Source organism: Neopsephotus bourkii, unplaced genomic scaffold (genome assembly GCF_033783945.1).
Source record: "Neopsephotus bourkii isolate Nb327-2 ecotype Australia unplaced genomic scaffold, CSIRO-AGI_Nbou_v1 NB_214, whole genome shotgun sequence".
NCBI classification, from domain to species: domain Eukaryota; kingdom Metazoa; phylum Chordata; class Aves; order Psittaciformes; family Psittacidae; genus Neopsephotus; species Neopsephotus bourkii.
In genome coordinates this window covers 533319-555000 of record NW_026900726.1, presented here as the reverse complement: position 1 = coordinate 555000, position 21682 = coordinate 533319, and the positions used below count along the sequence as shown (strand labels likewise).

The following is a 21682-nucleotide window of genomic DNA, read 5'->3' as shown; positions in this document are numbered from 1 at the left end:
CCTGAACACCAACCTGGACCCGAACCCCTAACCTGAACCTGAGCTTGAACCCTGAACCTGACCCCCAACCTGAACCCCAACCCCAACCCTAACCACAACTCTAAACCCTGAAGCTGCACCCTGAACCCCAACCCGGACCCAAACAAGAACCCAAACCTGAACCAAAACCCAAATCAGAACCCTGAACCCGAACCCAAAGCTGAACCCTAACACGAACCCAGACATGAACCATGAGCTGGACCCCGAACCCCGAACCCAAACCCGACCCTGAACCTGAACGCCGAACCCCACCCCGAACCACAACTGCAACCCTGAACCTCAACCCGAACTCCAACCCCAAACCCGCACCCCAAACCCCAAACTCGACCTGGACCCAAACCCAAACCCTAACCTGAACCAAAACCCAAATTAGAACCCTGAACCCAAACCCTAAGCTGAACCCCAACCTGAACGTAGACCTGAACCCTGAACCTGTTCCCCATACCCCCCCCCGAACCCAAATCCTGAACCCAAACCCCAAACTCCACCCTGAACCCCAACCCCAACCCCAAACCCAAACCTGAACCCCAAAACGAACCCCAACCCAAACCCAAACCCGAGTCCAAAACTGAAGCCGAACCCCAAACCTGACCCCCAACTTGAACCTTAACCCCAACCCTAACTGCAACCCTGAACCCTGAAGCTGCACCCTGAACACCAACCCGGACCTGAACCCCTAACCTGAACCCTGAACCTGACCCCCAACCTGAACCCCAACCCTAACTGCAACCCCAAACCCTGAAGCTGCACCCTGAACCCCAACCCAGACCCAAACAAGAACCCCAACCTGAACCCAAACACAAATCAGAACCCTGAATCCAAACCCAAAGCTAAACCCCAACCCAAACCCCAGCATGAACCCAAACCCAGACCCCAAACCCAAACCCCATACCCCAAATCCTGAATCCAAACCCTGAACCCGAACGATGAACCCCACCCCAAACCACAACCCCAACCCTGAAACCCAACTCGAACCTCAAACCCAAACCCGCACCCCAAACCCCAACTTGGACCCAAATCCGAACCCTAACCTGACCCGGAACCCAAATCTGAGCCCTGAACCCAAACCCTAAGCTGAACTTCAACCTGAACCCCGACCTGAATCCCAACCCAAACCCCAACATGATCCCCAACCCACACTCCGAACCCGAACCCCATACCTCGAATCCTGAACCCAAACCGCGAAACCCACCCCAAACCCCAACCCTGAACCCTAAGCCTGAACCCCAACCCAAACCCCAGGGCAAACCCCAACCCAAACCCCAAACTGAACCCTAACCTGAACCCCTAACCTGAAGCCCGAACCCGAGCCAGAAACCTGACCCCCAACCTGAGCCCCAACCCCAACCACAATCACGACCCCCGAAGCTGCAACCTGATCCCCAATCCGGACCCAAATAAGAACCCTAACATGAACCTCAACCCAAATAAGAACCCTGAACCCAAACTCAAAGCTGAACCCCAACCCAAACCCCAACAGGAAGCCGGACCCCGAACCCAAACCCCATACCCCTAAACCTGAATCTGAACCCTGAACCCAAACACCGAACCCCACTCCGAACCACAACCCCAACCCTGAACCCCAACCCAAGCCCCAACCCTAATCACAACCAGAACCCTAAATGCGAACCCCGAACCCCTAACCTGAACCCCTACCCGAACCCTAACTCTGAACCTGAACCCCAATCCAAAAGCCAACCCAAACACCCTGAACCCCATATCCAAAACACTGAACCCAAACCCCAAGCCCTGAACCCCAGCATGAACCCAAACAGCAACCTGAACCCGCAGCCCGAACACCAACCCTAACCTGAACCCGAACCCAAATCAGAGCCCTGAACCCAAACCTGAACCCTAACCCGAACCCCGACATGAACCCCGAGCCGGACCCCAAATCCAAACCCCGTACCCCGAACCCTGAATCTGAATGATGAACACGAATGCTGAACACAAATGCTGAACCCCACCCTGAACCACAACCCCAACCTGAACCCCAACCTGAACCCCAACACTGAACACCAACCCCGAACCCCAACTTGAACCCCACCCCCGACCTGGACCCAAACCCAAAGCCTAAGCTGAACCCAAACCCAAATCAGAACCCTGAACCAAAACCCAAAGCTGAACCCTAACCCGAACCCTGACCTGGACCCCGAACCCGAGCCCCATACCCCGAACCCTGAACCCAAACCCCGAATGCCAACCCCAACCCTAACCCCAACCAGATCCCTAACCTGAACTCCGAAGCCAAACCACGAACCCCAACCCGACCCCCCCAAACCCCAAATCCAAAAGCCTGAACCTGAAGCCCAAGCTCCGAACCCCAATTCTGAGCCCCGAACGCCAACCGCAACTCTGAACCCAAACTGCAACCCAAAATCCAACCCCAAACGCCAAATCCAAACCCCAACACGAACCCCAACCGGTACCCAAAGCCCGAACCTGAACCCCAAACCCTGAACCCCGAACCAGAACCCCAACCTGAACTCCAACCTGAACCCCAACCCCGAACCCTAATCCAAACCCCAAACCCAAACCTGAACCCCAACCCTAATGGGAATCCTGAACACTGAACCCGAAACCCGAACCACAACCCAAACCCCAAACTGGACCTGGACCCGAAGCCAAACCCTAACCTGAACCCGAACCCAAACCCAAATCAGAACCCTGAACCTGTACCCTAAACTGAAGCCCAAACTGAAGCCCAACTGTCATGGCTTAACCCCAGCCAGACAGCTTGTTCACTCCCCCCCCCCCTTGCCCTCCCCCTACTCCTGAAGGGACAGAGAGAATCGAAAAGAATGCAACTCCCACAGGCTGAGATAAGAACAGTTTAGTAACTAAGGTATAACACAAACCACTACTGCTGCCACCAATAATAGTAATGATAAAGGAAATAACAAGGGAAGAGAATACAACACCCCATCACCAGCCAACTGAAAACTCTCCCCCGTCTTGGTGGTCTAGAACTGCTCCTTTCACCATGCTGGACACAAGCACACCAGGAACAGACATGACACAGCTGTGCACCAGACACTCTGGATTTCTAATACTCCTGCTTGTAACCTGTGCTAGATAGATGCTTGTCTGTGCCCTGATCATATGGCAGGGACTGCATTTTGGATGCACTGGTCTGCAACTCAGTGATGACAAAAGGCCCCCTTTTGCCCTCCTGCTTTACCTCCATTTTAAGACCTAGTTTGCTGGGTTTGCTTTTGTAGAACACCACTTCGTCATTATACATCTTACACATTGGCTTCTATAAATGACAAATGGGCTGTCATTTTTACTTTTCTTATATCTGGAATAAAAATAAAACCATCAAAACATCAAACCCAAACAGTTTATACTGAATTAAAACATCAGGCTTAGTGACCATTATTTTTATTAATCATGCTGTGAAGCAGTTTGAACTAAATTTGAAGAGAACACAAAGAGGTTACAAATTTTGTACCTCAAGATACACATAGTCTGTAACTGTAAAGAAAATAGGTCCAGGCACCAAGTACTGAAAAGATGTACCTTTTCTTTTTAATCAAAATAATAAAATTAATAATGTCAATCAAATTACACAAAAGCAAACAAACCTTGAGAAATCAATGTTCTGTTATCTAAGCTAATTAAATATGTGACTTCACGGTGTAATAATGAATCAGACTAACATTGCCAAGTGATTAAACCCTCAAACTGATATAACAGATTATCACCACTCACAAAGTTAACCCTAGGAGAATTTAAAATGATGACAACAACCTTCAGTTTCAATTTCCTTAATATAAATGCCTACCTGATTTAAGCATCCATTAGCTACTTTATTATTCCACCTTACTGGCAGTAAATATAATTATGCAGGGGTTTTATTCCATCATCCTCTTCCTCAGGACACAGTGAGCCCTGAAAAAAGTATGGCAGTGAAATAACATAGCAGCAGCAGCTGAAAGTACAACCACTAACAACTGAGAATCTGACTGAGGTAAAAGTTGTGGTTTAAGTTTAGGAAATCATTAAAGGACTCTGTTGGGAATCTTTCATGTGCATAGAACAAATGAAAACCAAGAGATAACAGTGCAGCTGCCCCCTGCAAAGGTGAAAAAAAAGCACAAGAGAGTAAAATATACTACTTTGGCTGAACTTCTTGGGATCTTGCCACTGGCTATATGGACTCAAACACCATGAAGCTTACTGCCACACACGAGTTTCACTCAAGCTCATGCTGGCTTCCCCAGTGACATAGATCTTGAAATCCTTCCACTTCTGGATGACCTGCGCAAGGGAACAGCTTAATGAAATCTCAGCTCTGTCTGTGGATAATAGTTTTCTTTTTCTTCTCTCTACTTGAGCAGGTATGTCCCATCGCTCCAGCTCTGAACCCAGTCCAGCATTTCAGGATCACTTAGCTATTTAGGCCCAGATGTAGTCATACCACTCAGGACGACCTTCAAGACAGGCCCTCAGCTACGATGAAGGTGGGTATTTCCTAGATAGTTTGAGTGTCATTTTCCAGCTGAAATCAGGGACACAAGCTCTGCTGTCACCAAAAAACAGTTTTACTCTTACAACCATGCCAACCTCATTTCCATAGATGCATTTTGCGGAGATCTAGTCTGTCTTTACTACTTAGGCAAGATTTCTGATAGGATCTGTTGCTTGTTTGGATGGGATTTTAATCGCATTACTTATGCTATTTTTTTTCCCATATTAATCTTTGGTTCAAATAGTGTCGAAATTTATATTCCTTTCAAAGCTTACAGTAACAGTTTTCAATAGGTATGCAGGGAAAGGGCTGCATTCTGCATTTCTGCAGTGCCATTTCCTTTTTGTGATAACAAGCCTTTCAAAGTCACAAAGTGACAAGAACTAATAAAGAGCAGGCATTATCCACCCCCACATTTCTAGGATCATTATAAGTATCATATAAGCCTCGCCAGAGCAGAACACAATAGTTCCCCAAACATAAAAGCAAATACAGAGTGACTGAGAAGATGGAAGTTTCTACAGGAAGCTTGTATTTGTCTTCAAGACTACATTCAGACTTTGCATTATGATCACTGATCTCAGTGAGAGAGGATGGCAAATGAATGCTATTCCAATTTAAATCCCTCCTGTAGCAAGAGTGGATGCACCCAGTAAGAAGTTTGAAGCAAAAGTTAAGTCTTTGGCATACAAAAAAAGAGTCAAAATAATTCAGGATTCTGTGAAGCAACATCATTTGCATTTGCTGAGGCTGATGCACCTTCCCCCTCCAGACACTACTCCAGCCTAAGCTTAGGGTAATAAACTATCAGAATAGAATCCCAGACTGGTTTGTATTGGAAGTGACCTCAAAGCTCATCCAGTCCCAACCCCTGCCATGGACTGCGACACCTTCCACTAGAGCAGGTTGCTCCAAGCCCCATCCAACCTGGCCTTGAACATTGCCAGGGATGGAGCAGCCACAGCTTCTCTGGGCACCCTGTGCCAGCCCTCAGCACCCTCACAGGGAAGAGCTTCTGCCTTACCTAAGAGCTTCTGATCTTACCTAAATCTCCCCTGTTTCAGTTGAAAGCCATTCCCCCTTGTCCTGTCCCTACATGTCCTGCTAAAAAGCCCCTCTCCAGATTTCTTCTAGGCCCCTTTAGGTACCAGAAGGCTGCTTCAAGGTCTCCCAGGCTAAAGAAGCCCAGCTCTCTCAGCCTGTCTCCATAGAAGAGGTGCTCCAACCCTCTGATCATCTTTGTGGCCTCCTCTGGACTTGCTCCAACAGGTCCATATCCCTCCTGTGTTGTGGGCCCCAGAGCTGAACACAGTACTGCAGGTGGGGTCTCACAAGAGCAGAGTAGAGGGGCAGGATCACCTCCTTCGACCTGCTGGTCACACTCCTTTTGATGCAGCCCAGGATACTGTTGGCTTTCTGGGCTGCGAGCGCACACTGAAGCTGACTCATTTTGAGATTTTCATCGACCAACACACCCAAGTCTCTCTCCTCCGGGCTGCTCTCAATCCAGGTCTCCACTCAATAATAGATTTACTGACAAACAGAAATTGAATACTCAATCATATAGAGGTTATTACAGAAATTAGGGGCATTTCCAGGATCGATTACAGACTAGGGGGGAACAACAGGACAAGAGGGGACACAGGCAGAAGGAAGAGGAATGGAACATGGTAAGAGAAAGAAATTCACAATTGCTGCTGTCAAAGCCTTAGGGCTTGGACACTTCTCATGGAGCTGTATTTTTGGAGAAAGAATATATGATTTTTAGAGTGACTGCATAAGCATCTCTTCATACTGCTCCTTGAAGAAAATAGTGAAGTAGACATAGTACTTTTTACTTATACATTTCAAAAGCCTAGAAGGAAAGGAACAGAGTCTACTGTCAAATTCAGAAATCCATCTCCAGAGGGCAAAAAATGCACATACAACAGATCGAAGTAACTTATTCTGTTCATGAATCAGAAAACAAAAACCAGCAGCTTCAGCTGCTGTTATCCAAACGGGCTGGAAGACTGCTGCGCATGCATGTGAATATATATACATGTGTACAGCCATTTACTATGAACACATAGGTGCACTGAAAAGTCTGCTTAGCTCACATAACTCCTTATTTCTAGCACCCTTGAATTTTTGCTTCAACAGAAATACCAATTTTTTAACATTGAATTCAGCCTGATGTGACAGCAAAGAAGCCGTACAGCCAAACCTCACAGTTAACTTGGTAACAAATTCTGCATCTAAAAGCCCAAATTCATTATCAACACAGAATATTTGTTGAGCAGCTAAAGAACAGCTAAAAAAGAAAGTATTGTTTCTAGTTTATATTCTCCAGTAAAAAGGTCACTAGGGAAGTCAATTCCATGTTTAAAGCAAAAAGAGCAAAGCCTAGAGCAAGTGGACTTCCACTATTAATTCCTTACTGACAGGTCCAGCGGATAACAGAATACCTTTCTTTGCTGAAAACACAGGGGCAGCAAATGTGGGGTGTTTTCCTCCCCCATTTTTTAGGAACACATAAGGCCAAAATGCTAGAAAGACGGGTATTCTCCCCTTCGTCTGCAAAGCAGCAGGATTGCAATGCCATTCCTACTTGTTCCCTTGTTTTTTCCTCTGAGTCTCTTCATTGTATCAGGAGCATGTGGTCACCAGAAGAAAAAGAATTAATTACCACTTGGCTACGTGCAGAAAGATTGATGAATATGCATTTGGTAGCTCAAATGCACTTTGCCTCATTATTAAGGACGTCTTCAGTGAACCAAATATTCCTATTACTAAATCACATGCTGCTTTATATAATACTTGCCAAACTGGAGTACAAAAAACATCAGTGGCAAAGTAAGGGGCAAAGGGAAAGTGTTGTACTGATTTTTAAGGGCTTAAATACAAGAACAAATTAAGAATATCCTCCTATTACTCTATTGAAGGAGACCTTAAAACAGTCCAAGGCTCTGATTCACAATCCCTGTCAGATTTAACTGTGGAAGGAAAGCTGAAGAGGCCACAGCCCCCTTGGATGGGAACAGCAACTTTTTCAGGGAGCTTATCTCTACCTGACAGAGGTTGCAAATCACAGCCCTTCAGCCATTGTAGTTCACAGCCTTGCATATTAATATAAATCAAAAGTGATGTTGCCTCTTGTTAATACATTGGACTGTGGTGGCTTAGACCAAGCATACCACCTTTGCAGAGCTCAGCTGCATGATGTTCTGCAGGGAGTAGAGGACAGATTTACAATTGTTTCAGCCTGCATCCTCCCAACACACTGCATTTGAAAATGAATTTTCTTTAAATATTTGTTGGATTCATAACAAACAGGATGGCACTGGAAGGGAACCAGTGACCTTGTGGTCAGCAAGGATGCAGCAAGCAATATATACATATATATATACATACACACGTGTGTGTGTGTAGGTAAACAAGCACTATTTAGAAATCCTCATTACATCAATTTTTAAGGGATGTACGTGCACCTAGGCAAAAAAGTTCAGCTGTGGTTGATATTATCATTGAATTTAAATTTAAAGCGAGGAAATGCTTTTACAGCAAAGTACCCACGTAAACCTTTTGTCAATAGAACAGTGCCAGCATTGATACATATCTTTTGAGCATAACTACCCTCAGAACCAAATATATGAACTATATTCATTCAAATTGTGGGTTGGACTTCTTGTACAACTGTGTTAATAACAAAAGGCGTGTTTAGTAGACTGAACTTTGTAACTTTGCAGTTGTATTACAAACATTAAAGGTCTACTTCACCAGTCTTTCATTAACAGCTGTTTTCTACTCCTATCATCCATTGGAGTGGCCATGAAAGTGGCTTCTTCACCAGCTCTTAATACAGTCATGGTGAGTCACAATTAAAAAACCAAAGCAAAACAGCTTTAAAAAAGCAGTCAGTATTGGAGTGATCCAGAGATTTGCTACATCTTTGTTTTTCCTGTACAGACTCTTCAGATGCGAGTAAGGACGGACCATCATCCTGGCACCACTGGGTACCCACTCTCCTCATGTCTGTCTCCAAAGTAGGGCCAGGAGTGACTTGGGCCACATATATTCTGGCAAAGAGCAAGACTTTGCTTAATTGCACTTACTGAAACTACACCCTTCCACAATACCAACTCTCTACTCTACAGCATTCTGCCAGCACTGTGGTAAATTGTATAACACCTTATTCCTGAAAATTCTTGTCTGCTCCTGAAATGACCTCAAGTGACTATCACAGTGATAGTACAATAAAAAATGCCATCTTGCTTCAAATGCTGCACTGTTTCCTTGTATGCTGACCTGTAATCCTTGCATGTGCTCCCATCTGCACGGTGCACAGTCAATTCATTAAGTATCTTGGTACACCAAGAACGAGGGCAGTTAGTAGATCATCTGGTGCTGACTATACAAGTGGATTCTGCTACACTTACACCCCACTGCTTCCATTCCCCAGTGTTCTATGCTCTCAAAACATAGTCTTTAACAGTTCATTGTATTGTTCAATCTTTCCAGAGGCTTGTGGGTGATAGGTTTCGTGATGGACCAAATCAATGTCATGTTTCTTGGCCCAGGACTGTATGAGGTTCTTTTAGAAATGAGTTGAACTGTCTGGCTGGATTCTTTCTGGAGCACCATGACACAGAATTTGACTTTCAAGGCTCAGGATTGCATTTCAAGCAATGGCATGGTTTACAGTGTATGTCTTTGGTCACCCAGTAGATGCTTCCATGTGGTAAATACATAGCACTTGCCTTGTCAGGTTCAGAGCAGTGGTCCAGGATAGCTAATTTGACAGGCCTCACAATACTGATAGCCCAGCCACCCCTGCTCTCTATCCCAGTAAATCTTTACACATACGGGTCACCTGATTAGGCTACGTTTCACACATGTGATGGCCTCGATGGTCAGAGACACCCCTCCAGCACAAGCACTTTTTTTTTTCTGTGTCTTCCAATTACTGTCCTTACCTTGAATTCTTCAAGCCTTTTCATCCTATTTTCTCCCTCCTGTTCTGTATAAGAGGGGAGTAAAAGCAGCTCAGTGGGCATCTGGTTGCCAGCCAAGGTTAACCCATCACAGTCCTTTATCTGGCATCTAACATGGGGCAGATAGATTTGAACCAGTAACCTCTTGATCTGCAGTCAAATGCTGCTGGCCCAGGTCAATCCACCACAATCCGAACCTGCTTCTGCTAAGACATTTTTTACAGCTGGAGAAGATTCTTGCCCAGAGTAAAGATCAGGCTTGCCTCGGATGACCTCATTGACTTAAGTTTTTATAAGCAGAGCAAAATTCAAAGCTGCCAAGACATGCATGTGATTAGCACTTCTGCAAGCAAGGACAAGGCACCCTATCAAGGTGTTGAACATATTCAGTGAATCTTGGTTAAATAAATAATCTTTTAAATCAACCTTTGCCCAATCAAAGTCCAGCCTTACTTATAGATACTGCCACAGGGGGGGACAGCAAAAGAGAATTCCTGTGAATGCTGCTCCACACAGACATACAGGTAAGATATTCCTTTTTTGTTAAACCCTCCTCCCTTAGAAAACTCCTTTTTACAATCCAAATAAAATTTTGCATGTAAAGATTTCATGGATTAAAAGTAGTATGCAGTGTAGTGTAACCTTCCCTCCATTTCTAAATATAAAGGAATAATCTTCCCTGTAAAAGCCTACTGTTTCTTCAGTTTTGTGTATCACTTGTTTTGCATGTTAACTTCAGGAATTAGCACAGATTTTCAGCATTTGTCAAGAAAAACTGCTTTGAGTTGTAGTTGCTATCAATGCAGTCTGATGCATTCCAACAATGGCCAAATGTAAAGGCAGCCCATCCTTATGTGAGTCTCAGTGCAACTACAGACACTCAAAAAAGTACAAGACACCTGACCAAGGGGAACAAGGGAATCGTCATCTGCAGGCTTCTTACCCTGCATGCTGAAATTCCCCATATTCCCCAGCTGCAGTGGCATCTGTGCCAAACCCCCACCACAAATCCATACTGCTCTATATGCTGCCCATTTAAACTCAACAATGCACTTTCAGCTTTGATAGCAAACAGTCTGTAGTATGGGTAATGACAGAGGTAGCTCTGCAGTAGGCTGCTACCATGGAAGGACTTGACCCCAGCTACTTAAAGGGGAAAAGAAAGAAGTCCAGTTCCCACATGAGTCACACAGGTGTTCCAAAGAAAAACCATGGAGTTGAATAGAAATATTTACATGCAAACATTAATTTTCTTAGTATTTATTAGGCTGTGATTAATGGCTTATCTTTCTAACACAACTTTGGCCTTTTGACAAACTTCTGTCAGTAGAGGCAGAAAAAAAAAATTTTTCCAGTAAAATACAGAACAAGTTTGCAAATTACCTGGACTTTCCAGCTGGAAGAAGTTATCTGCAGTTTTCTTGTCCCTTTATCATCATGGATCTTTTGCAGGAGTTCCTAAGACAGCTACCTTTGGAGCTGTTCCCTGGTCACACCTATTGCTTACTTTCAGTACACAATATTCCTGCTCATGATAAGCATTACTAGAACCAGGGATTCATTACCTCATAAAAGCATAGAAGAGTTTAAGTTCAAAAGGACTTTTGGAGGTAATCTGGTCCAACGCCTCATATAAGACAAGACCAACTTAGATCAGGTTGCTAGGGCCCTATCCAGGTAACATCGATGACATCAATAAGATCTTCCCTTTACTTTCTCTTCCCAAGACTGAACAAACCCATCTCTGTCTCCTTAAACATTATGTGTACCCTATCACCTCAGTGGACTAGCTCGAATATATCAATTACTTAAGGGAGCTCAAATCTGGAGACGGTCCTCACATGCAGCTCACAAGTGCCAAAGAGAGGGGAATGATCCCTTCCATTGACCTGCTGGCTACAGTACTGCAAAGTTACACCACTGACTCACATTCAACTTGGCACTTGAGTGCTACCCAGCAATGCTGCCTTCTGGCCATTCAGCAATCAGCCTGTATTGTTGTGCATGGTCTAGGCACAGATTATTTTTCACTTTTCTTTGCTGAACTTCATGAGGTTTCTGTCAGCCCATTTCTCCAGCCTGCTGAGGTCCCTCTAAATAGCAAAAGAATGTCACTAATAACCACCCAACAGCTGGATTATACACCACTGATCAAACCCCTCTGAACCTAGTGACCCAGAAAATTCTCTGCATCATCTAGTAGTCCGCTTATCCAGTACATGTGTCACCAGAATGGCTACATTGACTGCATTACAGACTGTATCAAAGTCACTGCAAAAGTTAAGGTGAACAGCATTCACTGCTCTCTGCCCATCACAGAGCCAGTCAACTCAACTCATTATGTAAAGTTACTAGGGTTCATCAGGTATCTTTTATGATTATCAGTAAATCCATGCTGTCAGATCCCAAACACTTTCCTGTCCTTGGCATATGTGCCTTAACACAGCTCCTAGGAGGATCTGCTCCAGAACCTCTGGAGGACGAAGGTCACTTCCTAACAACAATCTGGTAGCAGCATCAAGTATGCTCTTTAACTGGGTGGCCTCAAATTCTCTGGGGAACTAACATAGCACTCTGGAAACATCAACTAGAAATTCTGCTCCAGTTGTCACAAATTCATTGAGAAATCATTTGAATCAAACCACTACTACTTCAGCAGCCTGTCATTTCTGAACCCAATTTAATTTCTTTCCTTTCTCACACAATGTCACATTTTTACATTGATTACATCTCTTGTCATTGTTAAAGTCATCAGGGATGCTGATAAAGTTTTAGTAAGGCAGCAAATTGAGGCTTTATGGTCATTTCAGGATTTATGTGAGAATTACAAGAGAAGTACACTGTCTCAACTCCTGTTTTGTTCCATACAGACCAGGCAGTATTAAATTACCTCTCCTGCAAGTGATTACCTGATGGCACATTATCAGTAGGTGTATGCCTGAATATTCTACACCTTTGTTACACCTCACAATACCTGCATTCACATCTCACCCAAGCCTCATGTATAATGAAATACCAAAGTGAAATAGCCTGTTTCATAATAGCCTGATTCATAATAGAATCACAGTGTTTAATTAGGACTCAAAGGCAGAGGAAAACATGGAGAGCTCCAAGAACTTTGATTCTATCAGTAGCTCTTAAAGAGCACAGAAAAAAGCAAGTGCACCATTTTGTATGAAAACTGAAATGTAGAAATAATGAACACAGTTAGAAGAAACAAAAGCTTTGTAAGCATAGACAAGTGTCTTCCTAGTTCCTTTATACAGTCCTTGCTTTCTACCCTTCAATGCAAACCCTGTGCTCATTAACAATAACACCACAGTTACAATGTCTTTCCCAAAACTTGATTTTGTTCAGCTAAAAAAACTAACAACAGGAAAGCCTGGTTAGAACAATGAGGTTTTTCCTTCCTCCCAGCTGCTCATCCATCTGTACAGGTTGCCTAGAGAAGCTGTAGAACATTCATTCGTGGAAATACTTAAAAGGCTGAGAGCTGGGACTGCTCAGCCTGGTGAAGCAAAGGCTCAGGGGAGACTTTTTAGTGTATAAAAATATCTGAAGGGAGGGTGCAAAGATGGAGCCAGGCTCCTTTCAGTGGTACCCAGTGACAGGACAAAATGCAATGGGCATAAACTGAAACACAGCCAGCTCTGTCTGAACATAAGGATGCTTTTTATTACTATGAGAGTGACTTGAGCACTGGTACGGGTTGCCCAGAGAAGTAATGGAGCTTCCCTCCTTCCTTGGAGATATTTGAAAGCCATCAAGACTTGGTTCCTGGAGAACTGGCTCTAGGTGGCCCTGCTTGAGCTGGAGCATTGGACCACATGACCTCCAGAGGTGCCTTCTCACCCTGACCATTCGGTGCTTCTGTGAAATCCTGATTTGTCACACAGCTTTCTTAACAATGTTCCAATATTTTTGGGCTGCCATCATTTTTCCTTTCAAAGACTTAATTCAGGTATTAAATCCTCACCTCAATTTTCACCACATTGTCACAGGCAGACAACTTCTTTCTTCCAGATCTGCATCTTGCTCAACTTCATTTGAGATAGGGAGACAAGAAAAGCGAGGAGGGGAGAGAAAAGAGGACTGTTTTTTTCTCCCTACTCCTGTTAACTAGCTTCAGCTTTGCACGGCAGGATTTACCAGGAAGCAAAAACCCAAGAACTCAGAAGCAAACTCTATATGTATAGAGAGTGAGCATAACTAGGTAAGCTTACTGTTCTTACTGACACATACCTTTTCCATCCTGTCTGCTAGAGATGACTTCTGTTCTCCAGCCCCGAGAATGTAAAGTGACCAAAATACCCCAAAAGACTTACGGATTCTACCTGCGTGTTGAGAAAGACACAGCAGGACATCTCATCCGGAATGTGGCAAAGAACAGCCCAGCTGAAAAGGCTGGCTTGAAGGATGGAGACAGAGTCCTCAGAGTTAATGGTGTGTTTGTAGACAAGCAAGAACATGCACAGGTACTTCTCTGTTTAGCCGTATACCCACACAATTTCCCCATTACCCAGAACCAATACCACTATGTGAAGCTTTCTATTCCAGTTTTTATGACAACTTCAGCTAGGAAATCCAAAAGCCAAGTCAACTGCTCTGAGAATCTCTCCACAGCATTCATTACCCACCATGGGCATGTAATGTCTTTGAGGTGCCTCCACAGTGCATAAGCAGAGGGATGAGACAACAAAAAAAACAGATGGTACAAGCCTTCATGGGGAATGTTTTAGGGTCAATTGCTCTATCACATGCTTGCCTTGCCCACTACAGGTGGTGGAGATTGTCAAAAACAGCGGGAATTCTGTTGTACTACTTGTTCTGGATGATGCGTCCTATCAAAAGGCTGAAAAGGAAGGACTGAACTTGGAAGAGCTTGGTCAAAAAGTGTCAACAGGACAGCAACAGGAGCAGCAGTCCCCACCATCCATGGTCAATGGAGCAATCACCACAGTTCCACAACCCCGGCTCTGCTACCTAGTGAAGGAAGAGAAAGGCTATGGCTTCTCTCTGAAAACCACAGAAGGTGAGAGCCTGGTGAGAAGAGACAGTGTGTATAAAGAGAGATGGCAAGCAGGGACAGAGGCACCCACAGTTAATGTGGAGGCCAATGTGGACACACAAACTACTCTTGCTGACAGAAAGTGGGAAGCATGATGAGCTGAGGTCTACCACTAGCCCTTTTCTGCACAGCATATGCAGCGCAGTTTTTCAAGGACCACATTTCTTATGGGGTAGAGAAAAGATGGGGGAGTAGAGGGAAGAATAAAAAAGAACAGGCTATTTTCTGCTTGTTACTTAAGCCCACTTACCAAAATAAAATTTGAGGTCCCTGATTAAATACCAGATATATGCTCAAGATGCTACATCAAGTCCTGTTCTATTCCTTCAAATAACCTCAGGCACCAGCAGACAAAGTTCTAGACAGCTGTAATAAACACATTTCCAATTTGTAAGTTACTTAATTTAGAAAGCAAGGGGTTTTGAACCTCCTTCACATACGCCTTTCTTCCAAGGCCAGTTAACAGAATAGGGAAGTCTTCTGGAGAGCATCACCTCTAAAGAGGATATTTCAAAATGTAGTATAACTGAAAGACCAAACAGGTAAGCCTTTCAAACACAGTAAATTGTGAAATGTATAAAACACCAAAAGCAGCTCCTCACTTCAAACTGGGAGGGGGAGGAGGTGAGAATCAAATCCAGGGCTCCCCTTTAGCACTCTTGAAAGATTGCTTGAGCTGCAGATAGCGAACAAATGCCTCCCACCCCCACATAAGTGATTTTTTCAGGACAGAATAAGAGAGATGGAGGTATGCCTATATAGAAGATTTGTGGTGTCACTGTAATCTGCATGTAAGCAGAGTCCAGGAGTCTCTAAGGTCATCAGTACTGAGTTTCCTTAACCATTAAATTCAGGCATATGTCAGCAACTTGCCCTGTGTAATGAGCTTTCATTTATTTTAGGACAGAAGGGGTTGTTCATAGTAGAGCTTTCATCACAAGGAGCAGCTGCAAAGGCTGGTGTCCAAAATAACGATCGCCTGATTGAAATCAATGGAAAAAATGTGGAAAATGACACACATGAGGAAGTGGTGGAAAAGGTATTTGTACACTGATTCATCTTCTATTCTGGCTCACTTTCACAGCAACCCATTAGGGTTGTTGAAGAGGCAGGTCTGGCTGATTTGAATGCTTCACAGTAAGCATTCACTGGAAGCTACTGCTAAGTATCGTCAACACCGCAGAGTACCCCCTCTGCTTTGGCTCTGTTGTCAAGCAGCCTCTTGAACTGACTCTGAATAAATAATGCCATCAGGACAGGGCAAAGAATTTTAAATAACAGAAGAGTGCTGCTGCCAGGAACACTATTAAATAAATCATGTTCTGCTCCTGAAAGTCCTGGAAATACTCATAACGGTAAGAGGGCAAGTCATCAAATGTGGTTTCCAGGGCAGGAAGAGGGGGAACTCTCTGGTGATAGTCCGCAAGGAACAGGGAAAACTCATTCTTTCAGACAGTAGTTCCTTTCTCCTGTTAAGAAGTACAAAACTAATGAGAACTACTGTGTATGTAATTTCACTACCTGGCCTCAGCTGCAAAGAATATTGCTAATGAGGATTCCAGCTGCCACTGTTGGCACTGCTGAAACGCAGCTGGAGCTGAAGAGATTTCAGAGAGCCATGAGATAGGCAGTACATGCTCCAGAATTCCAACACCACAGTCCAGTCCACGCTACTAACTATGGAACTGTGCAACACCTGTTTTTTACTGAGCTACAGTAACAGCAGCAGCAGGGTGATGCTGGTTAAGATGAGTTTAAAAGAGCATCCTTTAGACTGTAAAGGAATAAGAGAAGGATGGACTTTGAGAGGCTGAACAAACAAGAAAACAGAATCAGTATTACAGGGAGATGGAAGAGTGACAGAAACTTGACTCTTGTTACTGTAAACTAAAATAGGCATATAGATGGCACAATATGTCTATATTGTAGAGTTCCATATCTAGATAAGCCAAGCATTATGTACTTAGGCTCACTGGATTCTTGCTGGTACTGTATGCCACGCTCTTGGCACTCTACAGTTAATTCCCTAAAGGTCAGGAACACAGTATGAAATACATATTTCTTCATATATGTACTAGATCTTATATACCCAAGATCTTGGCCCAAATTTCTGACTGGATGGGGAGTGAGGGGTACTCAACTTATGGTACCATGGCCTACATCTTATGGCTCATTCATCAACAGCACCTACACATCACTATGTATCAGTACACCAGCTACCAAAGTATCTAGAATTCCCATGTATTGTTGCAGTGGTGACATCCAAGACTGCATTATGTACTGTCACAGGTAAAGAAGTCTGAGAATCATGTTATGTTTCTACTTTCAAATGAAGAAACAGACCACTATTACAAGAGCCAGAATATGGTACTGAGCAAAGAGAGTGCCAGCCTGAGATTGCTTCCCCTCAAACCACGACTTCTTGAGATCCAGACAGGAGAAAATGGTTATGGCTTTTATCTACGGATGGAACAAAATACTGGTGGTAAGAACCAAGTTAACACACAGACCATAACATTCACTATAGAGCTTCTTCTGGTACAAGGTTTGCAGACCTCACTGTCTTTTGGCTTCTCACTGGTCATCTAGAAGTCCTCTATAGACATGTTGCAAACAGACTTGCATGAGGGTAAATGGTCTTGACCATGCAATTCTGACAATCAGGTTTTCCATGCATTTTAATGTCTTTTAACTTACCGGCCTTCACACCAATTTTTTTCTCCCTTCCAATCTTAGATCACGTAATCAAGGATATTGATGCTGAGAGCCCAGCAGCCGCAGCGGGTCTCAAAGACAATGATATCGTAGTAGCTGTCAATGGAGAGCTGGTGCATGGTCTGGACCATGAAAATGTAGTGGGAAAAATTAAGCAGTCTGAGGCAAAAACCACACTGTTGGTAGTGGATAAGGAGACTGATGCCATGTATAAACTGGTAAGAAAATGCAAACTACTACTGAGAAATGATCATTTATCAGTAGGAAGAGACATATGCAGCAATAAAACAGCCAGTCTGCTCTGACAGACACTTCAACTGGTGGGAAATATTTAAGATACACCCATATTTCAGCAACTCTCCTTGCACTCATACAGCAAGTCACAAAACACCCAGATTTTGGCGTCTTCCAGGTTTTTAGTCACTGCTGGAACAAATCACACAAGAAAGGTTAGAAGTTTAAAACAGCAAATTCAGGGCTATGTGGCTGTGTAACCATCTATGAACAAAATGAGTAACAAAATTCCTTTCTCACACAGATCAACACTGTAGTTTTCCAGTCAGCCAGAAATTACTAACAAAGAGCTCTTTAGTGCAGCTCAAGTCTTAGTCATTAAAAGGTTTCAAACAAATCATTTTGATCCTGAAGCCTGACACAGATTTCACAAAGTTTTATTTGTGCCTTTTTATTTGTGACTTTTTTTCAGGCTCAAATTTCCCCTTTCTCTTACTACTACAAAGCACAAGATTCAACTCCAGCTAAAATGGAGGAAAGAGTGGAGTTGCACACTGAGCAGAATGTGAACCACAAGCCAAGAATTTGCAAGATGGTGAAAGGGCCTAGTGGATTTGGCTTCAGTTTAAACATGATTAAGAACAAGCCTGGACTGTTCATCAATGAGGTACTAATGTAGAATGAGTAACAAGGAAAAGCCCAAGTAGTCTGTCAGCCAACTTCCTCCCTCCTGTCCTGCCTTCAGGAAAAGCCACATGAGACAAGTCTCTTCTCCAGCACACTCAGATAAAAGCTGCAACTGTTAGTCATACTGACATCGTAGGACCAAGATAAAAAAATAAGCTGTTAGATGTCTAGACAAAAGGGAAATCCAGCTTTTGCATCATTTTTGCTTTTATTCATGAGACCAGCATGCTAAAATTGGTATTTTAAATAATTTATATTTTTTTTTTCCTGTAAAATGTCCTGAGCGTGAGACACCTTCACCCTGCTCTACCCACCCTTTTTTGAATTCCACAGCTAGCAAAAGTCAAACCACAAACAAATCACGTCTGTGCCTTTAGCTTTCTTGAGAGAAGGCATTCCACTCATTACTAAGGATATGTAATGATATGATATATAATAGAGGTAACAACTTTAAAGTTACTGGATAGGGACTTGCAAGTAATTAAGAAAATTGGTTTTCCACCTGTCCATTATTCCACCGTGCCACATTTCTACAAGTCTATCAAAATCAAGATGTATCTTAAGTCCCAAACTGGCAGGTTCCATGTTTATCATGCCTAGGCCTATTGTCTGTTCCAATTCATTTCTGCCCCACAAATCTTTCCCATGTTTATTCTGCTGTCTTGTAAAGAAAGCATAAACATTTTGTATTTTGCTGTCTTATAAGGAAAATAGTAAGACAATATCCTCACTAACCACCAGTCGTTAATGCACCTTTTCAAGTTTAATGCTAGTATCACAGTTTGAACTTGCCTTTGCAGGTAAAAAAACATGGACCAGCTGACACAGCAGGTGTGGAAAATAACGACTTCCTGGTGGAAGTGAACAGCGTGAATGTGATGAATGAATCTTATGACAAAGTGGTGGAAAGAATCCAAGATAGTGGTGACAGACTAGCACTACTGGTATGCAGCAAAGATGCTTACAAATACTTCCAGGACCAGAACATTCCCATCACAGCCTCTATGGCAGATCCAGTCTATGACACTTCTGAACCTCCTGCTTACACAGAAAACCATCCATCAGAACCAGAGAGAAACTCATCTGAACCAAGGGAAAGGGTGAGTAATACTGCTTTAAGTAGATGTTGAGAAATCACCTAGGGAATAGAAAAAAAACTTTTATTCCTGTGCTAGGATTTTTAACTTGAGCCTGGATTATTACAAATCAGTCCATGTTATTAAAAGGGAAGCTGCAGTCTGATTATCATAAACAACTCTTCCTTTCCCCACACATAATACATGCAAGTATCTTTAATGCAAAAATAAATCACAGAAAGAATGCACATACAAGAGGTTTTATGGAACAAGATAATCCAAATACAGTAATCCTTGATGAAGATGGGAAACAGGCAATACAATCCTGAACATGCAGGGGGAAAAAGTTCTTAAATATACCAAAAAAGCGTAAACCACTTTTGGGGAAATCAGGTGAAATATGTCAGATCCTTTCACAGAGGAAAGAGCAACTGATAGGGTATGATGGCATTTTCTAGGAAATGTGCTGATTTATTTTAGTCACTTCATGCCATTAGAAAGAATATGAAGCATGACAAGTCAGAAAAGCAGGAAGGTATTTCTTCTTGAAACAGTCATTTTGAATCCTCTGTGTGGTCAGCCTTAAACATTTAAATGTTCTTTTCTGATCATTCAAAGGAGACAGACAAGGAAGAGTAAAACCAGTGCTGCCTCCTGTTCATTTTTTCTTCGCCTTGTCTGAAAATGTCCAGCTGCTAAGTTTGTGTAACAGTTTCAGCCACCATGCTGAACTTTGCAGCAGAAAGGTTAACAACACTTGTGTGCAAATTCAGCAGCGATGGGAATTACATAATAGGAAATCTCTATTGAATAAATTTCTCCCTAAATGTAATTCACCAAAAAGTGCTTCAACGACAAAAAATATCACTGTTGTTGGCTCATTCTGCCATCCAAACAAGTACATGATTAGTGCAGATGAGAACAGAAGTCCTTCATAACCCTTAATAGGAGTCCTTCATAACCTGTATCACACATGTTTTCAAACTGCAAATAATCAGAACGTATTTGTTACTCCTCTGCAGGCAAACTCATCCTCCTCTTCACAATCAGCTGCCTCTACAAGAGCAGACAGTGACAACAGTGACGACACGAAGTTGTGAGGAGACAAACTATGCCAAGAACAAAAAAAGAAACCTTCCAAATGCTCTTTCTTCATTCATTCTTTGCTACTACTCCTCCCAGAAGTTGACTACTCCTGGGAGTGACATACCTGTAAAGGACTGCAATCTCTTGCTGAAATGCAGCTGCCTTAAGTAAACATTTCAGTGTAAATTGCATTCATTTAACACACTGCAATTGTACTTCATTGCTTTCTGCCTTGTAAGGTGGGCAGTTAGTCACTTCCTCCTGTAAAGGCTTAAATAACTGTAAGCATAAAATTAAGTATAGAGCAGCAGAAGGCAGAAATGCTTTATATTTGTAAGCATCTTAGCCTTTTAAGGATAAGCTCTTAATAAAGAGCATTGATTTCTCCCCATCTCCCAGGAGAGGCAGTTCTTCCCCTAATGCAAGTGCATCAGCTCAAGCTCTGTAGCAACTCTACTATGCTATACTTACAGCTGTACAACTGCTGTGAAGTAGCATAAGCCAGTGTATACTCTCTGCGTTACACTCCTTTCTTCTGCTAACATTGCAAAAATGTCTTGCAAACATTAAGCTAACCTCATAATTCATAAATCAAGATATTTAAGCACTATTCTTTCTCGACTGCATACAGTTGTGGATCATGGTAGCCAGAATAGCATACGTAATTCACTCATGCATATTATTTAACTCAAACTCAACACCACATTGTCTTGAACATGACATAAATGGCTTTGTACTACTGCTGCTGTATACTCTCTTTACTGTACACTGAAAACAACCCATAAATAAATTGTTTAGAGTGCCTATTCCCCCCACACCCCCTCCCCCAATCTTATCCTTATTACCTATGATTTATGTTCCAGAACAATTTTTAAACAAAGAAAGCCTAGGAGAACAGCTATGGGAAGCTACAAGTTTAAGTCATTTGAATAAAATTTACTTTTAAGCCTTGAATGACATCAAGAAGTGGAAATGGGCTACTGTACAAGAATACACAGGCCGTGGAGAAAATCAGATTTACAGACTATAAGGAAACAAATTTGTAACATGTAAGGTAAACAAGGGATAGCTGTGGTCTTTGACTTCACACTGAACTCTAGCAAAGAGGAATCCAAAACCTCAGTTCAACTTACACCTGGAGAGAAAACAAAGCTGAGTCTCAGCAATAGAAAGCTCCCAAGAATAGCAGATACCAGTGATACACAGCAGCATACACTCTACACAGGAATGGAGTGACATTTTTCTCCACTTCTGCCAGGCAGCAAATCCTAGCCACTTTCTAGTTCACTTCCAGCCAGATCTTTGGAGATGACAAAAAAACAACTGGGAT

General features: G+C 43.0%; 1 protein-coding gene and 1 long non-coding RNA gene across 5 annotated transcripts in view; one reads left to right on the top strand and one right to left on the bottom strand.

Annotated features, from left to right (window-relative positions):
• The window catches only part of LOC133207462 (uncharacterized), a 29202-nt gene extending 18267 nt beyond the window's left edge, over positions 1 to 10935 (bottom strand). For 2 of the 4 annotated variants that reach the window (XR_009724046.1, XR_009724049.1), the window contains exons 1-3: positions 10730 to 10935; positions 9469 to 10504; positions 4158 to 4302 (exon numbers count right to left, since the gene is read on the bottom strand). This is a non-coding gene — a long non-coding RNA (uncharacterized LOC133207462). Of the gene's footprint in view, positions 1 to 3826; positions 4126 to 4157; positions 4303 to 9468; positions 10505 to 10729 lie in introns of those variants that run through there. The other 2 variants (XR_009724048.1, XR_009724047.1) reach the window with 2 other exon arrangements.
• Positions 9882 to 21166, top strand: PDZK1 (PDZ domain containing 1). Its single transcript, XM_061344401.1, has 9 exons — positions 9882 to 10010; positions 13750 to 13961; positions 14266 to 14518; positions 15457 to 15593; positions 16844 to 17039; positions 17291 to 17487; positions 17976 to 18170; positions 18991 to 19290; positions 20289 to 21166. Exons 2-9 carry the CDS (start codon positions 13752 to 13754, stop codon positions 20364 to 20366), a joined length of 1566 nt encoding a protein of 521 aa, XP_061200385.1. The 5' UTR covers positions 9882 to 10010; positions 13750 to 13751; the 3' UTR covers positions 20367 to 21166.
• The last annotated feature ends 516 nt before the right edge of the window (positions 21167 to 21682 follow it).

Excerpts from the sequence above, each read along its gene's own strand:
- PDZK1 (XM_061344401.1), top strand. The coding sequence starts at position 13,752 with ATGACTTCTGTTCTCCAGCCCCGAGAATGTAAAGTGACCAAAATACCC. Across the intron at positions 14,519-15,456 it reads CTCTCTGAAAACCACAGAAG|GACAGAAGGGGTTGTTCATA; the intron begins GTGAGAGCCTGG and ends CATTTATTTTAG. Across the intron at positions 18,171-18,990 it reads CTGGACTGTTCATCAATGAG|GTAAAAAAACATGGACCAGC; the intron begins GTACTAATGTAG and ends TTGCCTTTGCAG.